General features: G+C 46.2%; 1 protein-coding gene across 8 annotated transcripts in view; it reads right to left on the reverse strand.

Annotated features, from left to right (window-relative positions):
* JARID2 (jumonji and AT-rich interaction domain containing 2) overlaps positions 1-14982 on the reverse strand; it is a 243617-nt gene that overhangs the window by 120945 nt on the left and 107690 nt on the right. For all 8 annotated transcript variants that reach the window (XR_009566002.1, XM_060308687.1, XM_060308682.1 and 5 more), the window contains one exon: positions 6933-7068. Coding sequence is in view for 5 of the 8 variants with exons in the window: in XM_060308687.1 (XP_060164670.1) it covers positions 6933-7068 (136 nt within the window). In the remaining 3 variants the exon portion in view is untranslated. Of the gene's footprint in view, positions 1-6932; positions 7069-14982 lie in introns of those variants that run through there.

Consider the following 14982-nt stretch of genomic DNA (forward strand, 5'->3'; position numbering starts at 1 on the left):
CGGGTTTGTGCCCCGGTCCGGGAAGATCCCACATGCCGCAGGGCGGCTAGGCCCGTGAGCCACAACTGGTAAGCCTGCGTGTCTGGAGCCTGTGCTCCACAACGGGAGAGGCCGCGACAGTGAGAGGTACGCGCACCGCGATGATAAAAAAAAAAAAAAAAAAAAATCCCAGGACACAGCAGGTTTCCATCCCCTCGGCTTCAACATCTCTCAAAGTTGAGCCATTCTAAGAACACGGGGAGGCAGGAAAACACTGTGGAACTGTCTCAAGCTCAGACATCACACGCACCCCTGCCCCAGGTGTCACTACCTGAGTGGTGTGCCCCTCTTACTACAGGGGTCCAAGCCAAGAGGATGGGGCTGTAATCAAAGAGAGAGCACAGAGCTCACAGAACTGCCAGAGGTGGCAGGCTGAGGTAGCTGGATGGGCAGCGAGCCTCAAGCACAAGTGACAGGAAAAGAGGAGCAGAATACATTCACCTCCAGAGGCACCTCCATCCTTAACGCTCCATGAAATCCTCACACGCAGCCATGCCTACTGAGAAGGCTGGTGTCTCGCCATCATTTAAATTGGATTTCTGGTTCCAATCAGCCTTCAGCATGATCCATTCCTTCCAGTTAAGCTCATCAGCAAGGTTCAAAATTCCTCATCTGTAAAATCATGAGCCTGACCTACATACCTCCAAAAGTCCCTTCCAGCTCTAGCAATCCGTAATTCTGTGGCCGAAAGGGCTGCAGGCAGGCTCGCCATTCCCTTGGTGCCAGAGCTGTACAAGCAGGCTGGCCACTGAAACCTGCCATTTGTCCCACTGGACTGTGACGTCAACAATCCCGGCCAATGTCTATTTGCTGGTCCACACCCCTGCCCCACACTACCCCGTCTCAGCCTCAGCCCTCGCTCCAACAGTCCCACAGCTTTCAAGGCCCACAGGAATGCAACTTCTTTACTGAAGCTCTTCCTGGTAGCTCGGCACTGGGCCTTTCACATCACCTGCCTCCCTGCTGGCCTCCTCACATCAAACCAGTCACACACACCTCTGATTTTTAAAGCATTTTGTTCTATTTTATTGTGCTTCATTGATACCCAGTCACACACATTTCTCTCTTGTTACAAAGCACCTCACAGTTATCATGGCTTACACTTATAACTGGAAGCATATTTTCTTTTCTCCCATAAAATAATGCATCACTTAATGACATCTTAGATGAGATGAAATAAGCTGTTCTGACTCCCCCAAAATTAGCAATTTCAGTTCCGTCTTTATTACTCACAATAGCTCCTACATACTAAGAATTCCATCAAGTACTGATCAGATGGGAGCTCTATCTAGAAATTTCCCATCTGCATTACTCAGGGTCATGAAGACTGACAGAACACCTACAAGAGAAAGAAATCAAGCCTTCCCAACTCCACCATTATCCAAGAGAGATGCAGCTTCATTTTTAAACAAAGAATAAATGTAGGTTTTTTTCAAGAAGTGTATTTGCCCTCACGGCCTTGCTCTCCCATGAGTGCCGTCAGGGGACGCAGGTGACAAATGTCTCAAGCGCTGGACTGTTAAGAGAAAACTTAACTCCTGGCCCAGCCTGCAGAGGCCACAAGCACGGACACAGCAGCAGTTCAACCTGGAAAAGCCAATTTCTTCGGCAGGGGGTGGGGGGAGATGGTCTTTCCTGTTGAAGTAGAGACTATCTTGAGAACTGCTGGACATCAGAGCTTCAGGCCAGGAGAAGGCCACCATACAGTCACAGCATTCATTTCAAATATGGCCAAAAATACACTTCCATTCATCAGACAAGGTGCCCAGACTTTGATTTTGACTCGGAAGTCACACTTTAATCTCATCCTATAAACAGTGAATTTGCAGAAGCTGGGCCCGTGTTTCATTCCACAGATATCAGTAATCTCAGAGAGATTTTGAAGAGTCCAACAAAATTCTACCCTCTTAAAAAAGCAATGGGATGGGGGGGGGTGCGGTTTGCACAGGGGGTCCTATATTTATACTTCTAGCTTTGATCCTTGGCTACAAATGGACAGTTGTTGCCAGCAAGGCCACTGCCCTCTCTCACCACCTCATGGAGGTGAGTGGCAGCCCTCTGCCAGCTGGCTGGTTCCACAACAATATTAAAAACACAAATCTATATCCCCAGGTGAAGAAACAGAAAGAAATAATGAATGTATCTGTGTGGAAGGAGGATGACCAATCAGGAGGAATGCAGTTTTTCGATTTCCTCTATCAATTCAATGACAAGTGCTAATGAAGCCCAGAACCATGGTCACATGAATAAATACTTGTACTGCCCCTCACTTCTGAGGTCTCTTTGCCAACGAAAGATTTCACAAATCTCCTTCAAAAGAAATTGCTATTTGAAAAAAAAAGTATTCCTACAATTTTGTATTTTTGAAATCCTATCTTTATAGGGGGTTCCAAAACTACTTCTATTTATTTAAGTGGTGGCTATTATAAGCAAAGGAGAAAGCTGGGGTTTAAATCCTGGGTCTGCCCCATACTAGTAGTGTAAGCAAATTGCTAATCCGCCCTAGTGCAGTTTCCTATATTTCTAGAAAATGGTTGGTTCTGAAAGTTAAATGAGCAAAATACAGGTGAAGTGCTAGAACAATAACTGGCAAAAAGCAAGAGCTCAGTATAGGTTCCAGCTATCACAACTACTGTAAAATTCTAAGAAAAAAGAGTCCAGCTTCCCTTAAATCTAGTCAAGATGCTTTAGCTGGCCACAGGGTTTGCTGGATCTCAGATGAAATTTATAGGAAGCAAATGAAATTCAAATACAGCTAATAGCTCCCCTCTCTTACTGTGTAATTATGTGTACTCATTATTTGTGTAGCATGTTATTATTTAAATGTCCCTAATTTCAGCCCCAGCAGGCCAAGGGCCCTCAGAGTGGCCGAGGCCTCTGCCTCTGCCAGCCTTTCTGAAGCTTTTGTCAATTTATTACTGCCAGGAAAAGTGGCACCATCTACAGCAGAGAGTAGACAGAAGGCTCACATCCAGCAGAAACCTTAGCATCGCCTTCCCTGAAGCCTGGCTACAGCCAACAAGCTGTGTAACAACGGCTTCAATTCCTACAGACAACCCACTGGGATGTCCCAGACTCAAGATTCGTTACCTCCAGTAGGACAAAAAAAAATTCTTCCCTCGTCACTTCGGAACCACAAACCAAGACTGATGGCAAACATGGATTTTATGACATAAAGTATGAGGTCTCTCTACTATCTTATGTCTGCTTGGCTTATTACGTCTCTACCAGACCTGCACAAGGGGCGTGGCTGAGCCCAGGCACTCAGAGAAGCTGCTGTTGTTGGCACCCTGTTAGCAGACGCCAGACCCCGACCCTCCTCACACAGGAGGCCAGGGCAGGGGGCTGCTTGTTCATCATCCTAGCATGCCTGTGATTTCGCAGAAGTGATGTCAATTCATTTCCCAATTAGATAAAAATTATGTCAAGCCCATTCTACTGTGAACTCAAGATATTATTTTAAAATTGAATTTTCCCAGGAAACTCTGGCAAGACCAATAACCAAGAAACATCTTTGCTTTGAAATATAGGGGGGGAAACAAAACACCTTGTTTTCAATACTACTGTTGCAAAGATAGAATGCCATTTTCCTCCATTCTGGATTCTAAAATAAGTACTGGATTCAAAGTTACTTGAGCCGTAATTCCAATTCTGCTACTGCAGCATAAATAACCATGTGCAATTAGGAAGTTACTACCACAGAGAACACACTCACAGAGCCCACCAACAAGAATGTCATCTTGCCCTCACAGACAGAAACCCCACAGGTCTCAGAGGTACCTCCCTACCCACGATCCTCAAGCCATGAAGCATGAGAAAGGGAGCACAGGGGGCAGAAGCCCCACCAACACCGCCCTAGCCGGGGTGCAGGCACCTACTCTCACGTCTGTCCCGTCCAGTTTCATACCACACCTCCCAGCAAGGGCTCTGTACTGGACAGTTTCAAATTCTACTGTCAGATAACTTTCTGTCACAATTAAAACTAAAACAATGGAATTATTTCAACTTTTGAAAGGGAACCTCGAGGGGGTAGGGGACCAAAAAAAATGAAAAGAGAAATGGAAAGGAAAGGCATGACTGTTAAAACCACTCTTGCCCCACCACTAACCTATCTTCACTTGCCCCACGATGAAGAACCCCAAACAGTGTGCTGTGATGTACAGCGCCAGACAAGGTCACTCTACTGCACAGCATACGAATGATGATCTGTTATAACGCATCCACTCAAACTTGAGTGATAAATGTAGACGCGCACATATGTACACACATATGTACACATATGTACACACCTTCAGAGAGAAGGCTGCTTGCAGTTCTCACTACCCATCCCCACCAAGAGCCTTGGAGGCTGCCGGCTACTTCAGCTTTCTCTGGATCACACCCCCCTAGGACAGCACCCTTGAGATTCGGGGACCTACAGAGAGGGACTTATTCCCATGGTAACGCGTCTGGTTTCCATGCTTTCCAGTAGCCCCCGAATAAGAAAGCACACATTGTTTAACATGCTAGCTGCCTTTAAGAAAATTATGCTTAAAACACACACAAGTTCTAAAACGAGGAGATGTATTTACTTAGAACTGCTATCGAAATCCAACATGCGGAATAACAAAAAGGTGGCCTTGGAATACAGCCTGCACAAACACCAACATGAACCAGAAAAGGGCATGCAGACACCAACTTCACAACCAAAAGAGGGGGGAGGAGGGAGGGAGGGAGGGAGGGAGGGAAAGGCAAGTCAGTCTGCATCAGGGTGAAAGGCAAACTACCACGACAAACAACAAAGACCACCTTTTTTATGGAGGTGGTAAAAGAATGATTTAAAGTCTTCAATGATCCCAATAGACATGTACGTGCCAACTTTTCTTAGAATTCCTTCCTCGGGATCGTCAAGCCCCGAGTATGCCAATGAAAACAGGAGCTACATTTGGCCAACTAGCTGGCAGCACTAGTTGCTTCTTGAATGCTTTATCTTAGTTTTTGTTCTTCTACCCAAATTCCACCATTATTCAATCCTGGACACCTGGCTACCTTCTTGTCCTAAAAGCGGATTTTTCCCAGTTGGGTGGGTTTTTTAGTTGTTAAAAGATTCCTAAAGCACGAAGGCATCACCACTCCAGAACAACAGAATGAGAGCATGCCTTGTCACAGCAGTAAAATCTAACCCCGTAGCAGCAGCCACTGCTCTACTATAACCCCAGGATCCAGTGATACTCTCCCCCCGTCACCCTCCCCTCAAAAACTTAAGAGCAGAACAGTATGTTCAATGTGAAGCAACGTCAACAAGACTGATCACGTCAAATGCTCTCTAAAAAGACACATGGCTTAGCATTTACTCCATTACAGGCAGCCAAGAAATGGCGGGGTCCCTAACTGGTAGGAGACCCATGAACAGATAGGGGTCCAAGCTGTGTAACTAACTGTGGCAACAGATTCCTCAAATTATTTTGCTTCTGCACGTGTGAAAGATTCAAAACGGGCCTTTCCCATACACATTGGCTCAGACTTCAGGCAGTTCTTGTTTCAAGTCACACAGTGCTAGAAGAGGGTGACAGAACCTGGGTGAATGGCAGGGCAGACCCCGGTGGTGTTCAGGAAGGCCACGTCAGAACACCCCACCACGGCCTTGTGGAAAGGGAGCGCCAGAAGGTCCTGTCTGGAAGCACTGGTTCCAACAAGAGGCTCCCAGACAACTCACCTTACAACTAAGCAGGATGGAAAAAAACTGGACGCCCTAAGTCAGCCTGTCGCTCTGCCCCCTGGCAAGATGTCAGGTTCCCCATGTGTGATGACTCTTACCGGAGGATCACAGCCAGACCTCAAAAAGAATAATAGGGGCTTCCCTGGTGGCGCAGTGGTTGGGAGTCCGCCTGCCGATGCAGGGGACGCGGGTTCGTGCCCCGGTCCGGGAAGATCCCACATGCCGCGGAGCGGCTAGGCCCGTGAGCCATGGCCGCTGAGCCTGTGCGTCCAGAGCCTGTGCTCCGCAACGGCAGAGGCCACAACAGTGAGAGGCCCGCGTACAGTAAAAAAAATTAAAAAAAGAATAATAGGATCTCCTCTTCCTTATCTCCTCACTCCAAACAAGTACAAACCAGAACACGGTCAATTCATTCACATTTATCTAAGATTCTAGGAGATTAATGAGAACAAGAGAGGCTGTGGAATACAGCCGCAGCCACAACCCCCGAAATAAAATATAAATAGTAACCAAATGCTAGTTCTGAAATGGTGTTCACTGGATGATTTCATCCGAGTCACACTAACCCTGTTAAAAACAGACACCAGAATAAACTCAGACGGGAGCATGTTTCTCTCCAGGCTTCAAGGACCCACTTGATACCCATCCAGGATGAGGGACGCTTCGGACGCACGGGAACTCTGCCTCCACTGCCCACCTGTGGCTGTGCGGCCACCTGCCAGCTTGATCAACAAGGAAGGAAGCAGGGCCTGAGGAGGCTGTTGAGCCAGAGAGAGAGCGAGAAGGGCAGCAGGCCCACCGGTTCAGGCTACTTCCTATATAAACAGGGCGTAAGCACCGAAGTTTCCCCATTTCAGCGAGATCATCAAAGGCTTCTTCTGCCCTCATACTCGGGTAGAAAGACAGATATTCACAGAAAAACCTGTAAGTCAGGCTCCACACTCAATCCAAGAACGGGCAGAAACCAGATCGCAGCCCTGGTCTTGTCTATAGGGCGCAGACTAAGGCACCTTGCCAATTATATTATGCAACATACAAAGGAGCATCAAAACAAATCTATAAACCCAGCGGGATGTCCAGAATAACTGCCGTTAGGGGCCCAGCCTGCTAAGCACGAGCCGCCCAAAGCACATCCATTTCGGAAACAAGGCCAGGCCCAGAGACATCATCCAAAACAACAAAACAGGCCACTCACCATTCACTGCTTTCAGGCTCCCAGCAATGCCTTCACCATGCTGCCTCTTCTGGGCATTCTTGAACTCCTTCAGAGACAAATAAAGGACTTTACGTACCACCCTTTCTTCTGACCACGGAATCCCATCACTGTCATCCTGGAGAAACAAGGAAGAATGGGGAGAGGGGATTACTTAACGGAAAGCAAGCAAATGTTAATTAAGAGTCAGAATAAACTTTAAAAAAAAAAAAACCAACAAATCCCAAACAAGTATTAAGTGACTAAGACCAAGTTCTGGAGCTCAGAACTACCTCCTATAGTGGAGGGAGGGCACTGGCCCTTCCTGGAGAGACCACAAGCAAAGAGCTACCCCTCAGGCTGTAAAGGGACTGGAGGAGAGACACAAGCATCGCACTTCCTTTACATGCCCCGCACCAAATCCCATCATTCACTGGTAATAGAGAAGTTTTATATTCCTGGCAAAGTTTAGAAAAAAAAGGAGTTATTGCAGTCACAACAGGAGGTGTAATGCATCACTGTACTGGAGTTCTTTAAAGCGAATAATGCCAGAATGTAGGCACCTTACAGACACGAGCTACACCCCTTTGGAAAGTTTACTTACTGTTGGTGTTGTGGTTTGGTGCTACTTTCAAGGAATTTACAGTTCCGTCAGAAGAAATGAAACTGGATCTGTACTGGCCTTTTAAGGTGATGAATCACAAAAACGAGAGAGGGAGAGGGACCACTGCAGAAAAGGGCAATGGATCTTTGTGGACTAGAGAACGGGGTGGCAAGGGAATGGGGGGATGATTTTTGAAAAAGAATACATACAATAGGTCTTGAAGATTCTCATTTAAAAGTGTGGCTCCCTTATGTCAAAATAAAGGTGAGGCGGGGGGCACACCAAAGAACCAGAGGGCACTCCAGCAATTCCAGTAGTAAACACAGAACGACAGACTGCAGACCAGCAGGGACTGAGGCAGGACAACAGCCAAGTCTGGGAAGACGGAGATGGTCGATACCGGTGCCCCAAATGAGTTCACTGTTTTAGGGAACCGGCAAGAGAGTTTTTTATTTTAAGGTTTAAAGAGTTGCTTCACACAGCTTGGGATACTCACAGGTTCTCTTCTGTGGATATCTGCCTACTGTTTGCTAATCTAACAAGTTCTTACAGTCACACACCTACTTCAAGACTTAAGCATTTTATGAGTTCAATTTAGAGATGGAAGGATTATGGGCTTCTCAGTTATTTGGGGCCTTAAGAGAATAAGGAAAACATTAATACCCCAGTAAAGCAGGATTTGGGATACTCAGGTTCCTTTTGTTCAAACAGGAGGCCAAATACCCTAGAGTCAGGCTGGTGCTATTACACTCAACATCCAACAGAACTGGGTTTTTTTACTCCCTGCCACTTACCCGGCCAACTAAACCCTCCAGGGGCCGAGATAAGGGAAATAGATTATCCAAGGTCTTCTCCAGCTCACAAATTCCTAAACGCTGCATAAACACACACTACATCTTAGAAATCCAACCACACAGACTCTAAAACCCTAAGTAACTGAGGCGGTGCTCCTGTTAAGCTTCCAGAATTTCTTAGAATGACAGTGATTCTCCATTTCCATAACAAGGGGAAGAGAAGGCCTGGGAGAAAAGAGCTAGGATTTCCACCTAGCCCGGATGTCCTTCACTTCTGCAGACCTGCCAAGCCGAGGCTTCCGTCACCTCCAGAGACAGAAGGCACATCCTGTGTCCCCAGTCGCTCTCCTAAGACAGACAAGGCATCTACAGACCAGGGTGGTGGTCGAGTCCACACATGAAGGCTGAAGGCAGACTTGGCCTCCACCCTGCGGGAGGAACACAGGTTACTTCTTAACCACCACTGGGTCCGAGTCACCAGAGACCTGCCAATTGCATGGCTGAAAACCAGGAAAACGAAGCGCTCTGACCAGACCCCACCTGAGGAGCCCAAGGAACCAACCTGCATAAGAGGCAAATGATTCAGCTACACAACACGTGGAAAGCACAATGAATCACTCTTGGCAACAAGCAACGCCCCTCAGTGTGAAAATGCCTCTAGCATTTTGGTTTCAACTGAATGATAATCTTAAACTCGGGAAGAGTTCATGCTCGCTGGGCTGAATTCCACCTTTCAGGATCCAGGGAAGTCTGTCGGGCAGAATTCTCTTCACCACCCCCAGGTTCCTACCCTCAGCATTCAGGTCTCCACAACAAGCCAGGCTGTGATTATAAATGATTATTTCCTACATACACAGAGTTTATAAATTGTAAAGCCCCAAAATAGCTTTCAATGTAAAATTCCTGTGACGATTTACTGCTTCCTGTTCAGACTGGTGCCTTCATTTTGGCTCCAGGCCTCCATATGGGAGAATTATACCCCAACAACTAATATCTAATTAAAACATAAACCATGTGAGAGGAAAACTCCTGCAAAGGAAGATGCATTTAAGGTTCACTTAGTTGACACCAGCAGCCCCATGACCCCTATAAAGTACTTTAAATACAGGAGAAGCAAATCCAGGACACAGAGTATGGGGTTTCCAGTTCTAGACATTAAAAATCAAACAAAACAACACACACACACACACACACACACACACACACACGAGTTCCTTTATAATCTAGAATGCTGGTCAAGACTTCCCTCAGTGTTGATGCAAGGTGCAAACCTAGCAGGTAAGAAGTCGGCTCTGCTCTGTTTCCAAAAGCTCAGCAGGTAAGAATTCAGAGATTAGAAATCCAACTGCCATTCACAGCTGCAGAGTCACGATGAATCGCTACATTCCGCTTACACCCCTCCCTACTGGGAGGCTAGCAAGGTGGGCCTGCACCCAACCACGAGGCAGCACAGGGCTGTGCAACCTAAGCTGCGAGTCCTGGAAAGCCGGAAAGAAGGTATTTCAGAGGCCTAACGCTTACCCACCCTTATCATAGTTCTGAAGGACCAAGTACTGAGCGCTCTAGAAAACAACCCAGACGTAACTAACTCCCTCACCAGAAGTCAAGCAACTCAGGTGAACCCCCCTCTTCCCCGGCCACCCCCCAGCCCAAGAGCTTCTATGACCTTTAAGTCCAGCCCTCTGTTATATTGCCCCCTTTTCAGCAGCTGTCTTATTGAGAAGTAATGTCTCCATGGAGTCAGGAAATCGTTTCTCCTGCTCAGCACCTGAAACATGCCTGACAGAGTGAGAGCTCAGGATTTGTGAAAACTGTACACTCAGCCTCACACCTCCCATGTACCATTACCCACACTTGGCCTGCCAGTGCCCAACTTCCAGAATGGGTTAAGTGAAGTGCCTGAAATCACTCTAATTCCTGACTGAAACCACAGCTCCTCCCCAAAAACACTCCCCACGGTGACTAATCCAACAGGGCCAGGCAACACCTCACATTCTCAGCAGTAAGCGTGTCAGTGTCCTAACACAGGGGCCACACCACCCCTTCTGCCACCACCTAGAGCTCCCTGCAAAAAACAGCGCCCATCTCCAAGTCCACATGGCCTTACAGGGCCCAAATCCGCGGCCCCTGTTGCAGTCCCTTACCCTCAGCTAAACACCAACCAGTTCATTCACAAAATACCCCTTCTGAGTTCTCCCTGTTCTTCTTCCGAGAAACAAAGTAGCCAAGCATTCAGTCCATTCTACTTTACTGGTCAGCTTAATAAAGGCAGACACAGGAGGAGGCATAGCCACTGATATGGAGTCTAGCAGCCTCATTCTGATGCAAATTCAGCTGCCCAGAGTGTGTGTCTATTCTTGTGAACTGCATTATTGATTTAAAAACAGCTCTTGTCATTTGGAGTTTCCATAAGACCTCTAGGTTAACAGACCATCTAAAACTTGAGAAGAACAATCAGGCTCCCGATGACACACCACCTTTCCTCATTCCCCCCATCTCTTACTTGTTTCTCCCCAAGACCAAAAGATGCTTTGCAAACACTGAAATAAACAAAAATAATTGGGTCTGCTGGCTGTAGCGGGGGGGAAAAAAATCTTCACATAGATCTAGATTCACTTGGCTATTGACTGCGAAAAATCACTTTCTTTGGCAAATGGAAGACTGAGTAATAAGACCTTTAAAAGTAAAAGTGACAGGGTTTTCTTTGCATTTGTAAAATGTCTACCATTCTTTGAAATAACTTTGAAAATGGCAACAGGTCAGGAATTAAACTAGAATGTTTATGGTCATACATAATCTTTTCATTAAAAGGAAAAATAACAGCATAACCTCATGCTGCCCCAAGTTTTATAACAGACATGTAAGAAAAAGGGGCACAGAAGGTAAGCACATGAAGACACTACACACCTTGCAGTAAACAGCACCATCTAACAATTCTCCAAAGCCCACAGTCCAGGTTAGAGATATAACAGCCTTGTACATCCTTCCATACCGTTGCAACTCCAAGTGTGCTCCAAAGACCACCAGTGCCTTAACCGCTTGGCATCGTGTTAGAAATGCAGGCTCATTTTAAGATCCTCTGGTGATTCCCATGCACATTAAAGTTTCAGAAGCTCTGCTGTACACACTAGTTCCCCATCCTGCCCATTTCACGTCACTTTCTAACCTCCATCACGATACAGGCAAAGGTAAAGAAAGATGAGGTGAAATTCCAAGATGAATACTTCTAACATCCATCTAATTGTTGCCATTTTTACTGTCAGAATACAGAAGTCTATATTAACATATTCTGAGAACTCTTCCCTTTGACGTCTGTTCACTGAACTAAAACAAGCGACCAAATAGCAAAAAGCGAAATCAACAAAAAAGCTAAGACAAGTAGTGGATAGTTCCTTGAATCATTCTTATGTGACATGATGTCTCAAACCCTCATTTTCTGATTACCCAATTTGGAATGACTTCCCTTTAAAAAGGTGACATCCAGAATTAAACACACATTCCAACATGTGAATAATACTCTAGAACAACAGGACCAACACATGCAATAAGATCATTTCTATTTCCGTGCACAATCCAGAAGCTGGGATACATTTTAGTAGCCACATTACACAGCAGGACCTCATTAAGCTTGCAGTTAACTGTACCCTCCAAGGTGATTTTATTGGGGGGCGGGGGGGATCCTTTTTTGGCCCCCCCACTACAAAGCAACAAAACCCAAAGGAAGGCTCCAATCCAACAAAAATCACAGCTCCCAGTTGTAGAATTGTTTTTCTGTGATGCTCTCCTGACCTCTAAGGTAAAAAACAAAAACAAAAACCAACACAACAGGCCACAGAGGGTCATGTGTGAATGAGACCATAAACCAAGTTGTCCTCCTTACCCAGGTTTACTGGACAGGACAGAAAAGAAGGTACGGGATTTGCTGGGTGCAGGTTGCTGTGTCTTCCCCACACACACCGTCATGGAGAAGGGCTGGGTTTGTGGACATGGGCGTGGCATGCATGACTGTTTTCAATGTGCTTGAGTGCCCAGCCCAACCTCCACTGACGGCATAAATTCAAATCAACGTTAGTTTAAATAAAGCCCAAAAAGGATCTTAATATAAATAAATTTGCTGACCATTCAAACTGCCCCTCCATGGCCCACACTTCAAAACACTGGGTTATTGATTTAACATGCTCTAACTACACCAAGAGTTCTTCTAATTGACTGCGTCAAAACTGATCAGGTCAGTGATACAGTAAAGCCATGCCCTCCATTCAGCCACAGGCCTGGGCCAAGCCTTCCCGGGCTTCTGCTCTCCAGTGATGGCCAGCTTTTCACCAAGCTGGGCTTCCAATCCTCTTCTGAGCGCCCAGATGCTTTAGTGCAAGGAAACAGGGACGTCCAGGTCAGTCAAGCTTACAAAACAGGTGCCAGGCAGAGGACAATACCCCTGCAGTCATAAGGGAAGTATATAAAAAGCGATAATGATTGCAGTCATCCCTTGTTATCCATGGGGGATTGGCTCCAGGACCCCGCACAGATACCAAAGTCCCAGGAGGCTCAAGTCTGTTATATAAAATGGTTATTTTATACAATAACCATTATATAGGTTATTATATAAAGGTAGGTCTGCATATAACCTACCTACATCCACATCCTTCCTACTGTACACTTTAAATCAGCTCTAGATTACTTGTAATACCTAACACAATGTAAATGCTATTTACATTTTTACTGGTGGGTCAAGTATTTACATATTTGCTGGTGGAGCAAAGTCAAGTTTTGCTTTTTGTATCTTTCTGGAAGATTTTTCCTGAATGTTTCCAATCTGCCATTGGTTGAATCCAGGAATGCAGAACCCACGGTTGTGGAGTGCCAACTGTATGACAATGGCAAACGTCTCCTGGGTGCTCGCTGTATACCAGACGTTGGGCTCAGCACTTGCTTGCACAGTTAACGCTCGTGATTCTCTGCTCGGCCTCCCCTTCGGACAAGGGCCACACCATGCTTTCTCCCTTTAGTTTAAAAGGGATGGGAAAGGACGGAATCACGAAACTCGTGGTTATCATTCAGAGATGAGTTTCAGGGTCTTGCCCAAAGGCGCCGTGGCTGGAGAGAAGCAGGAGCACCTCAGGAACCCGCTATGAGTCCGCCGGTCCACTACGGGGCAGGTGCCAGATCAGGAAGCGAAATTCTAAACTCAGAAATTTGTTATTAAAGAGAAAACATCAAAAGGGCAACTCACATTGGCTGCTAAATGAAAGCACCATTAAAATTACTAATTTCAAGGGGCGAATATAAATGTTATATGAAAAACAAACAACTCATGCATCAGCTAGAGCTGGAAACTACTAAGAGGAGAAGGGAGAGGAAAGGAAGGAGGGAGGGAGTTCCTCTCACTGGCCTTTACAACCGGCTTCTAGAACTGAAAGAATATCAATTCTATGGGCATCTCTCAAAGCATCCTTATGCAATTTCTCTATGTCTCCATTTTTTTTATGGTTTCAAATTCAGGCCATCTTGACTCAAGAGAGGGAAAACAATGATGAAAAAGCACAGGTTCTAGGGAAGCCCATTTCTGATCAAATTTAAAAAAATATTTTCTAACAATTACAACGGTTTTAAAAATGAAATGGGTCCCCCCTGCCCACGGAAGGTAGTGACTTTCCCACTACTTGCGAGCAAACTGCATAAGAGTCTCATCCATCACAGGTAGAGTGACCGGTAACTTATCATCGCAGCCAAGGGCACTGCTAATGATGATGCTGGGACAACTGATAGAAAACTGGGATGTAGGTCAACCAGGGACTAGGCCGCTTCCAGCAGATTTGAATCCACTATTTTAAAAAAAAGGTCTTCACTACCACACAGATCATTTTTAACAACATCACCACATAAAATAAAGCCAACATCCACGACATAGTGGGATAAAAGTGTGACACACACCTGCGTTTTTAAGTTGAAATCCAGAACCTCCCACCAATGTTTTAAATTTCAACCTGCGGGGGGTTGGGGGTGGGACTGGTAACGACACACGGGACAGACGCAGAAGCCACCACGTTCCACAGAAAACACTCCTGCTTCCACAGGGAGGGAGCACAGCACGTCACATGCTCTTCACAGCCTCCGGTAAGTAAACCAAGCAGATGGGGCTGTGCAGGTTGGGAGAGAAGAGAACATTCAGGTTCACAGGCAGGAAGACCTTCTCCTAACATGAAACCCCTTATTAAAACTTATACAGGGCTTCCCTGGTGGCGCAGTGGTTGGGAATCCGCCTGCCAATTCGACAGGACACAGGTACGAACCCTGGTCCAGGAAGATCCCACGTGCCGCGGAGCAACTAGGCCCACACATCACAACTACTGTGCCTGAGCTCTGGAGCCCACGAGCCACAGCTGCTAAGCCCGTGTGCTACAACTGCTGAAGCCCGCACGCCTAGAGCCCGTGCTCCGCAACGGGAGAGGCCCGCGCACTGCAGCGAGGGGTGGCCCCCGCTCGCCGCAACTAGAGAAAGCCTGCGCACAGCAACGAAGACCCAATGCAGCCATAAATAAATAAATAAATAAAATTTATTTTTAAAAAAACTTATACAAGTGCTAAGACAAACAATTATGTGTTTAGATTACAGAAGCTACTGGATGAGTTACTAATACCACAATATGCATATATC

Source organism: Globicephala melas, chromosome 11 (genome assembly GCF_963455315.2).
Source record: "Globicephala melas chromosome 11, mGloMel1.2, whole genome shotgun sequence".
NCBI classification, from domain to species: Eukaryota; Metazoa; Chordata; class Mammalia; order Artiodactyla; family Delphinidae; genus Globicephala; species Globicephala melas.